This window comes from Astatotilapia calliptera, chromosome 13 (assembly GCF_964374335.1).
Source record: "Astatotilapia calliptera chromosome 13, fAstCal68.1, whole genome shotgun sequence".
NCBI classification, from domain to species: Eukaryota; Metazoa; Chordata; class Actinopteri; order Cichliformes; family Cichlidae; genus Astatotilapia; species Astatotilapia calliptera.
Window position 1 is genome coordinate 3346467 of NC_137434.1, and position 17354 is coordinate 3363820.

Genomic DNA, 17354 nt, shown 5'->3' on the forward strand with positions numbered 1-17354 from the left:
TTTAATTTAAAGGTCATAAATAGCTCTTTCTCATTATATATGACCATTTAACATATGTACATGTATATTTTGGTGATCTCTTTCTCAGTATGTTTTTCTTCTTATGTTAGTTTGGAAATAAGCTAAGATTAAACCAGTTAATGTTAGGCTCTAGTGTCCTAAAAAAAAAAAAAAATCACACTTTTCCCCTGATAAACAATTTGATTGCATTCTCACATCGTATGGGAGTTCATTTACGACTAACAGCCAGTTCAAAGAAAGTTTCACCTACATGGGCAAACAGCAGTGATTATCAACAGAAAAGTTCAGTATATAATAACAACTGACCTCAGTATTGCTGCTAGTGGACAGAAGTGAGCGTCACTGACTCATATCAGACTCCTTCTTTACAGTTTTACTAAATGTGGACACCAGCTAAGCTAAACGGCTGACTGACAACAAAGATGTATTCTGCTTGAACCATGTCACAGCATCCACTTATTAATTAGTGAGAAGAACTTAACATATGATTAATGATAGAAATCACAGTTTTTGTGTTTTTCTTTCCCCAATCTGATGCTGACCCTTAATGGACCTTAAATTAATGGCCTCGTGGTAGCAGTGCTCTAAGTCTGAAAACAAATGTTTTACTAGATTAATATCACAGTGACATTGTGACACTGTAGCTAGTTATAGATTTAGGCCATGGCTTTTATGCTCAAGGTGGATTTAAGGCTGCTGATGATACCATTTATGAATCATCTGATTTAAAGGGGAAAAAAACCCAATGACAACAATGAAAGTATTTGCATCTTGAAATGGATCCAGCACAATTTGTTGCAGGACTGCTGAAAGAATCTTGTACAGTCTTAGTTTTTTGTCTAAAGTTTCTGGATCCTGGAAAAAGTTGGAGCTGGAGAAGTGGAAATGTCAACATGATTTCCAAGAGCTGATGGATTACCAGAAGCAAAAAACTTTGGGGGATTTATGTAGCTAACCTGTTTATATGGGCTCAGGAAAACATGGCTCCAACTCCGCTCAGGCTTGGACACTGTGATTTTGCCAGCAGCTTGAAAATCAGAGATAAATTCTGATGGAATAGTTCAATGCTGGAAATTAAAAACCATCCGGCATGTCATATAACCCTGTGAGACATATTGAAGTGAAGGCCAAGAGGTATTTGGTTAGCTGCCACATCTGGGGCTTTCTGTTATGTGTCTGTTCACTACAAACAATTCCCAGTTTCTGGAAACAGCATTATCTACACTCTACTGTGAAATAGAAACAGTATTAAATTCATATTTCTATCTGTGCAAGGCATATTAAAGTGTTTCCATCACATGCAGCATATATACCTCATACTGTTGACAATTCATTGATAGAAGCAGTGAGACAGGAGGCCTGAACATCCTCATGCTGATTAGCTGAATTGATGTCAGGTGTGCCGCTGCAGCAGTCTGCAGGGCTGTTAGCTGGAAAGAGAAGAGATTTTTTTTCTTCTCCCCTCTTCTAGTCCACACAGCAGAAACAGATCTAAGCACCTGTGAAATGAGTAGCAGGTAATGTTTGTTTTGGCCTTTTCATTATAACTTCAAGCCAGAAAAAGTCAGGCACAGAGAGGCCACATAATACTTGAATCCTTGACTGGTGTTGGTTGTTTTGTTAAATCACAGTACTACTGATTTCAGAATACGTTCTGTGTTAGCGTTCATCCGTTCCCTGGCCCGTAAGAAGCCTTTGGAGCCAGCAGGTGAGCAGTCCAACTTCTGCCGATGCTTGACCAGCCTGGATCTGATTGGCCTGGGTGTTGGCGGCACGCTTGGAGCAGGGGTTTACGTGCTCTCAGGGGAGGTGGCGAGGGAAGTGGCTGGTCCTAGTATCGTCATCTCTTTCCTTGTTGCTGCAGTGGCTTCAGTCTTTGCAGGATTGTGCTACGCTGAGCTTGGTGCTCGTGTGCCAAAGATGGGCTCGGCCTACCTTTACAGCTATGTGACTATAGGAGAAGTGTGGGCATTTGTGACTGGCTGGAATCTGCTGCTGTCCTATCTCATTGGTAAGTGGAATTCAGGGAGCACTATACATCTTTACCATGTATTTGACAAAATACATAAATGCAGTATGCCAAGTGATGTAGTTGTGCATCAAATCCAGTTTTTGCAGTAGTTTATGGTAGAAAGTGTGAAAAAACAGACAAATGTTAAAGCTGACACTGCCTGAACTTATTTATTTTTATTTGATTCTATTTGTAGGGAGTTTGATCATATTTAATATAAAAAATTTGATATTTACTTCTTTACACAAGATGACCCTTAGTCTCAAATGTTTTGTAAAAGCTGATTTTATTCAGTTTTATTTGTATAGTGTCAAATCACAACAGTCACATTGAGGCCTTTTATATTGGTAAAGACCCTACAATAACAATTAATGGAGTTATCTTCCATGCCTTGTTTTTTGAACTTCTCCTTAGAAACATCTAGTATAGCCAAAGCCTGGACTGGAGCATTTGATGACCTGATACACAATGTTATGGCTAAGCATCTAGGGGAACACACACCAATGGACTCACCTGGCTTGGCTGAATACCCAGACTTCTTTGCTGCTGCGCTGATTATGTTGCTTGCTGGTGACATTTGCAATTTTGACATGAAGTATTATTTGTATCATAGATGGAAAAACATTCTTAAAGGTAAAGTACATCTGTTTATATCTTTCCCTCTGTTTTCAGGGGTGCTTGCATATGGTCTGAAGGAGTCTGCAATTGTGAATACTGTTTTTACAGCAGTAAATGTGACTGTGTTGATTTTTATCATCACTTCTGGCTTTATAAAAGGAGATCTCAAAAACTGGCACATCAGTAAAAAGACAGTTCTAAATGCAACTTGGGAAATTATGTAAGTTTTATTTATGCTAATTTTCATTCACATTCTGATAGATTTTTTTTTTCGTGTACTGCAAAATAGAGATGGCACGATACCACTTTTTTATGTCCGATACCGATACCGATATCATAAATTTGGATATCTGCCGATACCGATATGAATCCGATATAGTGTTTTTTAATCAACAAAACTGTTTTTTAAAATATCTTGCTGCATTTTGCAAGTCTGCAAGTTCATACTCAAGTTTAAAACAACAACTACACTAAAGCTATTCTGTTATACCTGTATACAAAAAAAATATTTCATAGTTCAGCAATACTGATCAATCTAATAAACTTAAACCTACACCATCCTCCCTATTCTGGTATTTTAAAGAGTACTTAGCGTAAATATTAAGCAACCTAACTAATAGGGTTCCAACTCCCAGCAACAACAAAAATAAATAAATAAAAAATAGGGAACCACCCCTCACGCTCCACCTCATGATGCTTAATCGACGTAATCAACCTTAATTTGATGCAGTGTGAAAAAAAATGCACAGAAATCAATTATTTTTCAAGAAATATTAAATAGATTCAACATCTTTCTTCAACAAAATTGCAGACTGCACAGATGGTACCTTCCCAAAGGAAAAAGTACTATAGCTTACTAGGGTATATATATTAGACTTAATAGTCACTATATACAGTAATTGACTTCTATTCATTTTACATCAAATTAAAACTTTGTGTGTCAGATAATTATTTATTAAAAGCTCGACATTTTAAATGAGAATAAGAAAGAAAAGTATGTCTTTGTGCCCCCTTTTCCCAGTTAATGCCCTATCGGCCCCCCTGGCTAAACTTTGCTAGATCCGCCCCTGCACAGTTACCAGCGTCAGCTACGTAGAAAAAGATCCTGGTGTAGAAAGTAATATTAAATAAATTCTAACAACAGCTTATCAAGCTTAAACGTGCTGCTGTTGTTCAGCCGCTGGTTTCCTCTTTCTGGTGCAAAGTGGACCAAAAACAAAGACGGACTCGCGACAGAAAAGCCGATCAGCTGATCATTTAAGCAGTTTCACGATTGAAGTAGCAGCCGGAGAGCGAGAGGCAGTCGCTCGTTAAGCTTAACGCAGGAATGCTTTACAAAAATTCAGAGATGGACTTACACACTTGCTTTACTTCTCTCGGTGATAACTTTGTTGGAGATGAAATGCCGGGTTGCTAGCGAAGCTCCACATGCTATCCAGACCACCGACAGGTCCCGCATGCCACAGCCGCTCTATCACGTGATGCATACTGCTCCGACATGCTAACGTTCTGAGGTGAGTTACGGCGTGTTGCAAGTTTTGCGAGGTGCTTTCGTGATATTTAATGGATCGGATTACATTTTTTATTTTTCTCCGATATCCGATCCAGTCATTTAGGTCAGTATCGGACCGATACCGATACGTAATATCGGATCGGTCCATCTCTACTGCAAAAGTCAGTTTTAGGTTTCAGTTTATATTTGAAAATTTTTACTATGCTGGACACAGTACTGTGAAAAAGTATTTACCCCCTTAGTGGTTTCATGTTTGTCACACCAGCATGTTTCAGATCATCAAACAAATTTTGATATTAGAGAAAGATAACAGGGACAATATGTACTACAATCAAGTTTTTACAATAACCGGTGATCTGTCTTGATCTGTGGAAGAATTTCAGCCGACTTTCCTTTGCAGAACTTAATTCAGCCTTCACACAGGGTTTCCAAGCATGAACTGCCTGATTTAATGTCATGCCACACATTTTGTAACTTCTATCTTGTTAGTCCACAGAATATTTTTTTCAAAACTCTTGGAACTCTTGCTAGACTAATTACTACACACTTTTCTCATAGGCTTAGTTAGATGGTTAGCATTTTTCCCTTTAAAATAAAATATTTGTTCAATATTAAATTTGTTTGATAGTTTAGGCTTGCCAATTCTTCCTTGTTTCTCAAGTTCTCCAGTTTCCTCTATTGTGTATTTATTTTTGGCATACTGGAGTTTAACATTGGCTCTGGTTCATTCCTTGCATGCCCTTTGCACACTTGGATGATTCATAGGTTGGTGTTAAGTGATCAACAAAACTCTGAAGATAGTCAGGTACGAGGAATAGACAGGAATTATTGAAAAAGCAACCAGTGTCCAAAGAAAAACTTTGAAAGACCTTCAAGAAGACAGGAGAACTATTTCTTTAAACAAAAACAAGATGCCCAGTCTTACTTTGGGAGCAAAGTATAAAGAAATGAGGGGTAATGGAGATCTAAAGAGCTTAGTAAGAAGAGGTAGCTTGAATGGGGTAATGGAGACTTTTACACAGTACTGTATATTCATAGCTGCCTGCCACCACGTGAGAATGCTTATCCCAAATGGTGAGGAGACTTGATCTAAATAGACAATCCGATTTATTTCATTCACAACTTTTTTCCCCCTCTTTGTGCTCTTTATAGTTTCATGGTATATTTAAGATTTCTCAAATTGCTCAGTCATATGTATAACTTTTATACAAGCAGAAAACCAATTTGTCTGATAGTATGTACATCATTAATGTGGATATTTCCATTGTGATATCATGTCATGAAACTACTGTTGCTTTTGTGCAGGAAACTTGAGCCGAATGAAACTGTTGACTTTGGTGTTGGCGGCTTTTTCCCCTTTGGTTTTGATGGAACTTTGGCCGGGGCAGCAACCTGTTTCTATGCTTTCTTTGGATTTGACTGCATTGTTGCTACTGGTACTCTTGAGTAGGATTAACTTTGTTACCTTTCATCTGGCCACAAACATTTTGCCCTGTGAGGTTGTTTATTATATTCCAGTCTGTAATGCACTATGTGGACAAAAGTACCGGGTCACATCTCTTAATTATTCAGTTTAGTTTGTGAAATTTCTTCCATCCAGGATATTCCACATTCAAATGTAAGTGGCATTGCAAAGTACAACCACAGTAACTTAGCTACAAATTGGCAGGAAATTTCTGAGTAAATTCTGAGTATGCCTATTCTTCTACCTGGTGAATTTTCAGAAAACATCAGGATATATGTTGTTGAAGCAAAGGAAAGAAAACAGCCTTTAAGTTCTGAAATAAATGCTTTCCAAGAGAAAACTATGTTGTGTTGGGAAAATTCACTGTGAGCAGAAGCAACTTCCGGACTACAGAATACTCAATTTGCATGTTTGTAGAGTTAATAATAGTGATGTGGTTGCAGTGTGACGACACCCTGCTTTTTACTCTATGAGCTGTTTTAAAATGGTTCCCTATGGGAGACAAACGGGGAGAAAGCTGTGCTTTGATGATATTTGTGAGATGATCGTAAATCCTATCTCAATGAGAATAGCACTGGATGAAATAGAACTACGATAGAGAGATGGTTATCAAAACATAGCTATCGTGTGTGTGTGTGTGTGTGTGTGTGTGTGCACACATGTATATTGAAAAAAATAAATAAATACAAATCCCTAGCAAAAGTTTAAGACCACTTGAAAGATGGCAAAAAATCGTATTTTGCATGGTTGGATCTTAACAAGCTTCCAAGTAGAGCTTCAACATGCAACAAGAATAATAAAATAAAATTATAATAAAAATCACTCCACACACTTTGCTATCTGGACATCTCGTGGACAAATCTAGTTTTGATGACTGCCAGGAGAATGTTGCCTCCATTGTACTAACTCTTAAGCTTTGGAGGTTGGATAAAGCTATAAGACTGTCTGTGTTTGGCCCAGGCGCTTAGTTCCAGGGAAGGGAAGTCTTTGTGGGAACAGTTTGGAAAAGGCCCTTCTCTGTTGCGGCGCCGTTTTAGGAGACCAACTCTATATTAATGCCTGTAGGCCTAGAATAGGATGTCATAAATTTCCTGTAGGTGTAATGTGCAAGTGACTCAGTACTTTTGTCAGTATAGTGTTTGTGCTTTTGTTGCAAAATAATCTGTTGGTCTGTTTATTTGATTGTTTTGGCTCATCTGTGTGTAGATCATTTCATTATTAGATTGTTTGCTGAATCAGGAAGTGTACGTCTAATTCATCTGCTTTTCTAGGAGAGGAGGTGCAGAACCCACAGAAAGCCATACCTCTTGGGATTGTGGTATCCCTGCTTATTTGCTTCGTGGCTTTTTTTGGCGTGTCGGCTTCCCTGACACTTATGATGCCCTACTATCTGCTTGACGCTCACAGTCCATTACCTGTGGCCTTTGAGTACATTGGCTGGGAGCCTGCAAAGTATGCTGTTGCTGTAGGATCCCTTTGTGCACTGTCAACAAGGTAATGATTTGTACACCTGTAAAACACTGAGTCAGTTCCAATTGCTAAATTCATTTACACAATTGTTAAAACTGCATGCTTAAATTTACTTTAGTGCTACAGAAATCTTTTCTTTCTTTTTGTTAAATTGTTGTGCACAATTGCCTGATTTACCTGAAGAAAAAAAAAAAGGTTCTTTGCCCCTCACTGGCATCAGGGGGTGTTGAAATTTGACCATTTTTCTAAAAGCAGCAAGGGCAATCTGTGATGATGTAGCCTGTAATGACTTCAAAGCAGTGGAATACTTGACCCCATTTGCTCAGGCTGACTAGTACTAATCATGATTAATATATTGCCTTGTAAGCTATACAGAGATTTGGTGTAGTATATATCGTATGTGAAACTAAATACATAGTATGCCAAGTTCCACACACACACATGATAAATAGAGCTAAGTAATGGACTGTTTAAATACTAGAATTTAAATCACAGAAACTGGAGAAGTTGTCGAACGAGATGCATGTTAATTCATTCACATGCACAAATGCCACAACTACCTGCGAAGTCAATTTCAATGACTGGAGTTACCAGAGGAATAGCAGACTGCTTAAGGCTGCAGCTCCATGAACATAATCTAATAAGCCATTATTTGGCTTATTAGTTGTCAAAAATGAAAATAATTCAACCTCAGTACAACATGATGATGGAAAATATCCAGAGTCCAGTACTAACCATCTTATAGGCAACAAAGTAAAAAGAATGGTAGAAAGAAGCTCTCCTTATTGTCAGAAATCATAGTTCAGCTCTTGTTATAAGTGGCTTTGCTTGTCTATCCTGTATGTGTTTGTGCTACCAAAGCCAAATAAACGGCATATAAAACTACATCTCATTCTTTGTTGTAGTTATGGCTCATCTGTGAAGTCTGTGATGTGCAACTTGCTGTACCTGTAATTTCACGTTTAAAATGCAGTTGATACGTCATTCACAGTTTGCTGGGAGTGATGTTGCCAATGTCACGGGTGCTGTATGCCATGGCCAGAGACGGCCTGCTCTTCAAGCCACTCAGCTACATGAGTTCCAGGCAAAGTCCTGTCTTGGCTACATTGTCCTCAGGAGCTGTGGCTGGTAAGGCAGCTCTTTTTAACCCCTAGCAAATAGGTTATTAACCAATTTCAACTTTTTTGGTGTTCACAAAATCAAAAACAGGTGCAGCAGAGGGGCAACAATATGTCAACACCCAAAACTGGAATTATTTTGTAGCTGGAGGCTACTGACATAAGCATTCAAATGGTTCCAACCAGTAAATCTAACATAGTGTCTTGATGCATGCTCAATTGTCCAGGTAAATAAATCTCCCACTGAAAACGTTACGTCCAGATGGACAGAATCAAACTTTTGGGACTAACATAGATTTTCTGTTACCTTCTCACTTTTTCTGAATTTGTAAAGCTGCTTCGTTTGAGGCTTTATCTTATTTAATGTTGTAGTTGTCATTGATGCCTCTAGTTCTGCACACAGGGTCTTTCTGTTGCTCCTTGACAAAATGTCAAAGCAAATTAGTGTCTAAACATTTTTTTTTTTTTTTTTTTTTTTTTGCCTGTCCCGTTTGGCTCTTTTGCCATCAGAATTATTGTCTAAAGGCGAAGAAAGATGCCCAACGGATTTACTTTACCAAATTGACCATCCCAGCCTTGCCGTAATGGTCCATTTGATTCACCTTTTATTGTTTATTTTATTTTCACTTACTGAATACGGGACAGACTTGACTGGAGGAAAGAAGGGGAGAAAGAAAGAGGGAAAGAGAAACAGCTGAGAAGAGGGACGGGGGAGAAGGGCAAAAAACAAAAACCAACAGAATGGGCAGCTAAAAAAAAATGCATATATCAATCACCTGGAGTTGGCCGTCCGACTGGGGTCTGGAATGTGGGGCCTCCCTGCTGCTGCGGAGTCGGGACGGTCTGCCTCCCCCCACCGCAGGGAAAAGGGTAACACCACCTGGGTCTGGGTGCAGTTCCCCCCTCCAAGGGCAAGGGTACCTAGACCCGGTTTGTAGAGTACGCTTGGGGAGTGTGATTGTGTGTACAGCGTCTCTTTATGTCTGTCTCCACGTTGGTTGAGTGTGGAGTGAGTGCATATGAGAGCATGAGGGTGGGAATGGATGTTTGTGTCTGTGTGTGCCTGTATGTCTGTGTCTATATGTCAGGTTGGGTATCAGACGCCACCTCTCTGGGGACATCTCAGGCCCTCCAAGGTTTGGAGGCCTATCTCCCCCACCACCACTTCCCCTGCCAGTGGCGGACTCCCTCAGACATCGGTGCGTTGGTGGTTCTTTGTGTCCGGGGATGGGCGTCCAGGTACACACCGGCTCACTCCTTGGCGGCCGCTTAACGGGGCCTGGAGCCTGGGGCTCGCTCGGGCCACTTCGGGCCACTTCGGAGGGGTGCCCCCGGCCTCTCGGCCTGGGGCTCGGTCACTCAGGCACAGCTGGGGGCCGGCGGAGCTCACAGGCACGTCACTGCAACTCCTCCTGGCTTCTGCTCCGCGGCTGCTGAGTGAGCCCTCATCTGGGACTCTCCTCAGCTCTTACTGGGACAGTGGCGCGGCTGCCCCTCTGTTGGTCTTCCTTGGTCTCTTGTGTTCTGGGGGCCTCTGGATGTCTGGAGTTTTGATCTCCTCCATACCTGCTTCATGCCCTGGAGGACGGGGCTGTGGCCCCCCCACACCCTCTAGCAGATCATTACATGAAGGAACCTTTTAAAAAAACAAGCGCGTCCATGCTCACAGGTGTACACACGGGTGATCACACCCACAAACTACACCCTTTTTGGCTCCTACCTCAAAGCACACTGTGTTCTGTTGATCTTATGTGCTGCACAATAATGTTTAATATTTAGTATTTACTGTCATATTCCCATATATCATTGTGATGTTGTTTATTCTATTACTCTTGTTCTCTTCTGCTTGTTTTCTTTTTTCTTTCTCAGCAGGTGATCCAGGTGATTGATATATGTGTCTAAACATTTTTGATAAGTGTTAAATTGTAGACCTTTGTGTCATCTGTAGTTGGGTGTGTGTTGCTCTTTTTGCAGCTTTCATGGTCCTTTTATTTGACCTCAAGGCACTGGTGGACATGAGCTCTATTGGGACCATTTTTGCATACACTCTTGTTGCAGTATGCCTTCTTATATTAAGGTTAGTACTCAGCCTAACAAATTAACATATGCTACTGTTCACTAAAAAACAATATATTCTTGTAAAAAAACCAAAACAAACTAGCCAGTAGAATAAAGATTGCAAATCAATTTGTACATGCATAGTGCTTTTATCCCCAGGTTAACTGAAAAATCTAAATTGCCCATAGGTGTGAATGAGAGTGCGAATGGTTGTCTGTCCCTGTGTGTTAGCCCTGCGACAGACTGGCGACCTGTCCAGGGTGTACCCCGCCTCTCGCCCTATGACAGCTGGGATAGGTTCCAGCATCCCCCGTGACCCTGAAAAGGATAAGCGGAAGCAAATGGGTGAATGGATGGATAGTGCTTTTATGCTTCGAGCACCCAAAGCCCATCCTGTCCAATATCTTTAGAATGGATCAACTACTGTTTTGACTTATCGTCTTGAGTTTAGTTAATAGATGATGTATCCTACATCACTGGAAGGACATTTACAGCATTTATACAATGCAAACTTTAAACTTGGTGCAAAATAGCATTGGGACAAAATGCTAAGTACATATATACAAATTAATTTATGTGAGCTCACAAACTTTAGGCAGAACTTCATGGTACTAATGATTTGCAAATCTAATACACCTTTATTTTAATCACATTAAAACACAGATAACCTATAAAATGTATACACTGATATTTAATGGTTTATGGTATTTTATTCATCCCAATCATCATTTGATTATATATGCATGTTGTACAATCATTCTATCCTGAAGAGAGAGCCGTTGAAAGTAACTGATATATAACCCCAGATTAACAAGATACACTCATGAGTAGGGATGGGTATCGTTTAGGTTTTATCCGATACCGGTGCCAAATCGGTACTTTTGAAACGGTGCCGGTGCTGAAACGGTGCTCAAACCGGTGCTTAAAGAATGGAGAACACAAAATTGGTCCAAAAACCTCATGTTCAGCTGTTTTTTGTTTTTTTGTTTTTTTGTAAAAAGATAACAATGTTAGCCTTTTCTGCAGCTATGGGGCATATATGGTATCACTCTTGGCTGGAAGCAGTGCTTAATCAATGGAAAAAAAAACAAAAACACAAACTTTGTCCAAAAACCTCTCATGTTCAGCTGTTTTTTTGTAAAAATATAACAGTGTTAGCCTTTTCTGCAGCTATGGGGCATATATGGTATCACTCTTGGCTGGAAGCAGTGCTTAATCAATGGAAAAAAAAAAAAAACACAAACTTTGTCCAAAAACCTCTCATGTTTAACTGTTTTCCACTTTTTCTTTGGTCATTTTAGCCTTTTTGGCCAGGGTGAAGGGAGTATCTGCCATCAAACAAGAAGACAGCCGCATGTAACTACGATGATGTTTGCTAGTTCACCTTAAATGCATTAATGTAATGACGTGGTTAGCCTACTCAACGTAAATTACACACGAACAACATGAAGCTACTCACGCAGAGAAGAACAGCTGCTGCCATCAAATACGGCGCATTTCTCGGCTTTTAAAAAAAACGCTATGCGTCGCCAGGTGTTTCATCAGGTGTTGCCTCCTTTGCACAGTATCACAGTATCACTTTTTTTTTTTTTTTTTTGCGTCCCGTTTGGATCTTTAGCCATCAGAATTGTTGTCTTAAGGCCAAGAAAGATGCCAAGCGGATTTATTTTACCAAGTGGATCATCATGGCCTTGCCATATTGGTCCATTTGATTGACCTTTATTATAATTATGAATTTATTTTATTTTCAGTTGCTACAAACGGGACAGACATGACTGGGGGATAGGACAGGGAGAAAGAATGAAAGAAAGAGAGGGAGAGAGAAAACCAAAGGGGAGAAGAGACGGTGAGAAGGGGGGGGAAGAAAGAAAGAAAAACAAACAAAAAAAACAAAACACCTGGGTCACCTGTATGGAGAAAAAAAACAGAAGAGAAAGCAAACAACAAAGAGCAACATAATAAAAAAAAAAGGCACCATCACAATAAACTAGCTAGCAGTAGATATCAGTAGATACTAGATAATAAACGATATTGTGCAGCACGCAAGATAGACAGCGCACAATGTGCTTTGAGGCAGCAGCCAAGAAAGGTGTCTGTGAACACCCGTGTGTACACCTGTGTGGATCAGCATGCTTGTATTCCAAAGGTTTCTCCATGTAACGATCTGCTAGGGAGTGTGGGGAGCCACAGCCCCGCCCTCCAGGGTATGAAGCAGGTATGGAGGAGATCCAGGCCCCAGATCACAGTATCAGCTTAAAGCACTTGTTGCAGGCTGCTGAGTTTACATATTTTGCTGTGAAGTAAAGCCAGACTTTTGAACACTTCACCTTGGGCATTTTTAATTTGTAGCTCTGCTCTAAAAGAACATACGTACCTGGACCCGCCTACTATCCTCGGAAACTTAGAAGGCTAGAATCTAAAGTGTATCACAGCTCAGGAAAAAAAAGCACCAAAATAAAGCACCGAAATGTGCGCTGCTTTTCGGTCTGGTTACTACAGTTTATGTCAGAACCGGTGCCATCATGGCACCGGACACCGGTACCCATCCCTACTCATGAGTGTATGTACAGCTTTTTTTTTTTTTTTTTTTTTTTTGAGCACGACACATGCTTTTCAGCAAGATGTTGTTGTTGTTTTTTTAATCAAGATGATGCTTAACTGCAGCTATTGCAACAACACAGATTCATAGTACAAGTGTGCTGAAATGCCCACCATGCAGTCAACTTTGACATTAAAAATACAAGAAGAATGTGACCATGTTCCTCTTCCAAAAGTCAAGCAACTGTTATCTATAATTCCCAGGTGTTTTCCCAAATGCTCTGTTTACAACTGTGTACCGTTGTAAACAGGGCATTGTCCCGAATCTTGAGGTGTTGCTGCTATCAAATTCAAAATAAGCCTTTTTTTTTTTTTTTTTCATGAATAGGTAAAATGTCTGTTTTAAACATTTGGCATGTGTATGTTCTACTGCAAATGACTTGGTCAAACAAGAGTTCCAGATTAGATGTAAGCCTGACTGTTTTTGTTTGTTTGTTTCAGGTACAAAGATAATGCTGGTTTTGTCCTCAGACTGGAGCCATTCTCAATAAGGGATGTGCTCAGGCCTCCATTTCGAGCTACCCACCGCACCTCTAAAAATGTCACCATTCTCACCATCATTATCTGTGAGTCATCCTTTATCACCCCGCCACACACACCCCACCTGATTTGCTGAGGCTCCTGACAGCTGCTTCACTTTGATACTTTGTATCTTGAGCAGATACTGCTAACACTATTCATTAAAAATATTTTTTGCTATTAAGAATGCAGAAATGAAACAAAATCCTAGTATTATGTTTTCTGACAGCTCCGACCTCTCCCCAGTGTTCCTGGTAATCGTTTTAACCGTGCTCCTGTCTGAGGCCTTGTACTCACTCAGCAGACGGGAACTATGGAGCGTGCTCCTCGTCTCTGTCCTCGTGCTGACATTGGTCCTTGCCGTTGTTATCATCTGGAGGCAGCCACAGAGCAGGACTAAAGCTTCTTTCATGGTAAAGCAGATGGTGTTGGGCGCTTGGTTCCAAATGTAGGATTTCATGCTTCTTGAAAGTCTGCTTCTATTGATTTTCATTGAATACAGCTTATTTGGGGGTCAGTTGCTGGGCCTCACTAAGGGTCTGTTGCAGGGCACAGAAAGTTTATAGCAAATAAATGTACAGCATGTTTACTAAAGGGAGGGCAACCAGTGGGCAAATGCTGGCTGACATTTTTTTTTTCTTCTTCTTGTTAAACTCCAAAAAGAAGGAATAGTAAGGAGAGTACTGGTACTGTCTGTCCCTGCTTGAAAAAGAAAACACTTGGCCTTTTTACTTAGGAAAAACAATGAAAAAGTGTAACTTCTAAAGTCAAAATGACATGCATAAATCAGTCATGGGTTCATATCCTTCTGCAGGTTCCCTGTGTACCTGTAATTCCAGTTTTAAGTGTCTTCATTAATACCTACTTGATGGTTCAACTGGAAGGAGAAACCTGGGTCAGCTATGCTGTTTGGATGGCAATTGGTAAGAGCGTGCATTTTCAGCCATTTCAGGTAACTAGGATTGCTATCAAATGCTTTTATTCTTCCAGGTTTGCATCATTGTAGAGAGCATATAGATGTATTAAGGAATAAAGACAGTAAGTTCATGGCATGCTATCCCCTTTTCTCAGGTCTGATCGTATACTTTGGCTATGGAGTTCGTCATAGTGTCCAGAAACAAAGACTCCAAGAAGCTCATGATCAGCTTAGTAGCAATAACATAAGCAGTAATGTTGTGGATTGTGCTGCTTGATGCTGTGTTCCACAGCATATTTAAGATGATCAAGAAATCACCTTAAAATCCTATTTTGGAATTTTACCCTGACTAACATAAAGCTGGTATGTGTCCTTTGATGCATAATGTTTAGCTAACAACTGCCTGAACTAAATATTACCATGGCAACAAATGTTGCAGTTCTATGTTTTGGTTTGATCAGTCAATCTGTGTTATGCAATCTTGGCTATTGTTGTTTAATGTTAGTATTTCTGAGTTAATATTTCACTTTTTAAATATTGATGTATGTTTCTGAAGGTGGGGGGGGGGGGAGTAAATTTGTTTAAAAAAATAAAAATAAAAAAGTAAACTAAATGTACCTAAATAAACTTGGTTCAAGTGAAGAAATTATGGTTTCCCGTTAGGTTATACTTAATTACTATTAATCTGTATTTTTATTTTGTCACTGTGGGAGTGCAGAAGAACCTGAAACACTTCATTTCCTCAGCACTTGGTACCATAATGGCTGATTAAAATAAAGTACACCTTACCTTTTATTTACAATGGCAGTAATTGTATTGAGGGTGTGGGGGGGGAATATCAAAAATGCTCTCAAGACGTTCTGCAAGGTTTTTCTTTGAGCCAAATTAAAATGACGACGTGTTCTGTGCACTCACGGTGCTAGACTAATCAAATTTCGAGTGGAAAACTTTGGGACACCTTGAATACTCCAAAGACCAAACTGCTTTTCATTCATTCATGACATAATTTTCTTCACTATTCATTCCACCAGTGTGTGAATGAATAGTGGAATTGTACAGCGCTTTTCAAAGCGCTGTACAATTTATTATTATTATTATTATTATTATTATTATATTCCCTCTCTCTCTCATTTGTAGCTCTTAGTTATTACAAATACTTAATTGAAGTTGGTGGCAGTGGTGGCACAACCAGTTATTAGTTATGACCCATATTAGTGTAGCCTGAGACTGAGCAATCTATGAGGCCCTTTTATTATGCACACATATCGTCCCTTCATACACAAACGTCATGAAGTCACATGAATGTGGTCAAAAGTGTGCAGCTGATGGCAGGTCTATGGTATTCAGAAAAAGTCAGATTTATACATGTGAAGTTCTTCATGACGTTCTTCAGTTTTCTTACAAAGAATCTGTAAATGGCTTTAGAGCCACACATTCCTTCTCATACTGCTCTATAGCTGTTTATTGAGGTGAAACATTGGTGGTATGTTCGTGACTAACCGTGAATCACTTTTATTGCACTGTTCACGATTTTTATTTTATTTTATTTTATTTTTTTTAAAAACAAACAAAACATTTAAACCTACCGGGTAAAGAGTTGATTTGTGTTACCAGGTTGGGAGATGGTCTCTGTGTCATTAATACAAAATAACAGTGAAGTGAGCAAACCTGTGCCATCTGTTTAGTGGAAATGGGTGATGAACAGTGATCTTTTGTTATCCATCCACCACAGAACTTTTCAAGCATCAAACAAAACTTCAATACAGTAAAATGAAAATGTCAAAACTGTACATCCAAATTAAAATATTCACCGACTGTTACACGAAGCTTGGCTCATGAATTTATGCAACTGGCCCCGATATTCACTTTGTTTTCAGGAGTTCTTCCACCATTGACCACTGAGTGGAGTTGGCATAGCATTTTTTTGCTCTCCATACAGTTTATGAATTCAGCTTGCTGATATCAGGATTACCTGATAACTTGCACTGCACCCACTAATCTAAATCTCATCTACTTACTCCACAACTCCATAATACTGGTCAAAACTCTGTCACTAAGGCTTTGAAGTCCGAGTCTGAAAATAGAGGGTTGTGCCATAGGGGCTACAACAATCTTTACATACAGTCTATGGTATGTAGTGCTTTTTCAAGAAGCTGTTTTGAAGAAACTTCTTGGCCTCTGATGGGCCTTAAGTGTTCTAAATCCTTCCATCTGTACAGATTACCTGTCTGCTCCCAGATGCTATCCTCCGTCCGAAGGACCGTCATCTAGGAAAGGTCAATTAAATAATGTTGGAAGTGAAATACCTCCCATGACATTTGGACTTGAGAATGCTGTATGTACATAATATTACTGGCTGCTAATAACAATGCTGGTCTTTTGCGCTAACTGATGTCCTGTCATTGGTCCACATATTACTCATAATACTGATCCATTCAGATAGACAAAAACATAAAGTTTATACACTAATCTGTCTTATATTTTCCAGCTGGTGTGTTGTTGTTTTTTTTGGTTCTGCACTTTAAAACACCCTGCAGTCCTCCTGTCAGTCTCTGGGGCTCACCTGAGCAGCTGCCACCACCAACACTCAAAATGAGTCCATCAGGGGAGCACCGACACACACACTTGTGCAAACTTGCCTTATTAGCTGCTCCAGATTGGCCATCCTAAAGCCCAGATGTCTGTGACCTCCCACTGCCCCCTAAATGCAAAGCTATTGTGATTAAAGCATGATTGGCAGTGCTGGTTATTAATTCTAATCTGGGCCACATATGTGGGGTGGTGGGCAGAGGGCAGGCAGCAGTGTGTGCCAGGCTCACGCCAAACGGAGGCTAATTCAGTCTGACACGCTATCAGAGCAGACTCTCACACACACATGCGTGCGACATTCCCCCGATGTGCCGACACAGCTATAGGCAACACACATTTTTCCTCTAATGCGCAGGAGCGAGGAGAGAAGGTTATCCTTTAACAAGAAGCGCGTACACATTTCACAGCACTCCAACACAAAAGTGGCATTTCCCGAAAACCATTAAGGTGCTCTGTAA

At 40.0% G+C, this 17354-nt stretch overlaps 1 protein-coding gene across 2 annotated transcripts; it reads left to right on the plus strand.

The window, feature by feature from the left end:
* The first annotated feature begins 1369 nt into the window (after positions 1 to 1369).
* On the plus strand, positions 1370 to 16004 carry LOC113035341 (cationic amino acid transporter 2-like). 2 transcript variants are annotated; one of them, XM_026190862.2, is made up of 12 exons: positions 1373 to 1538; positions 1668 to 2032; positions 2447 to 2602; positions 2705 to 2870; positions 5469 to 5599; positions 6900 to 7122; positions 8090 to 8226; positions 10191 to 10293; positions 13314 to 13438; positions 13638 to 13804; positions 14206 to 14314; positions 14463 to 16004. In XM_026190862.2, exons 1-12 carry the CDS (start codon positions 1528 to 1530, stop codon positions 14582 to 14584), a joined length of 1815 nt encoding a protein of 604 aa, XP_026046647.2. In that variant the 5' UTR covers positions 1373 to 1527; the 3' UTR covers positions 14585 to 16004. The 2 variants fall into 2 exon arrangements, with proteins under 2 accessions (XP_026046648.2, XP_026046647.2); XM_026190863.2 differs by lacking the exons at positions 2705 to 2870; positions 5469 to 5599 and having other exon boundaries at positions 1370 to 1538; positions 2447 to 2665.
* The last annotated feature ends 1350 nt before the right edge of the window (positions 16005 to 17354 follow it).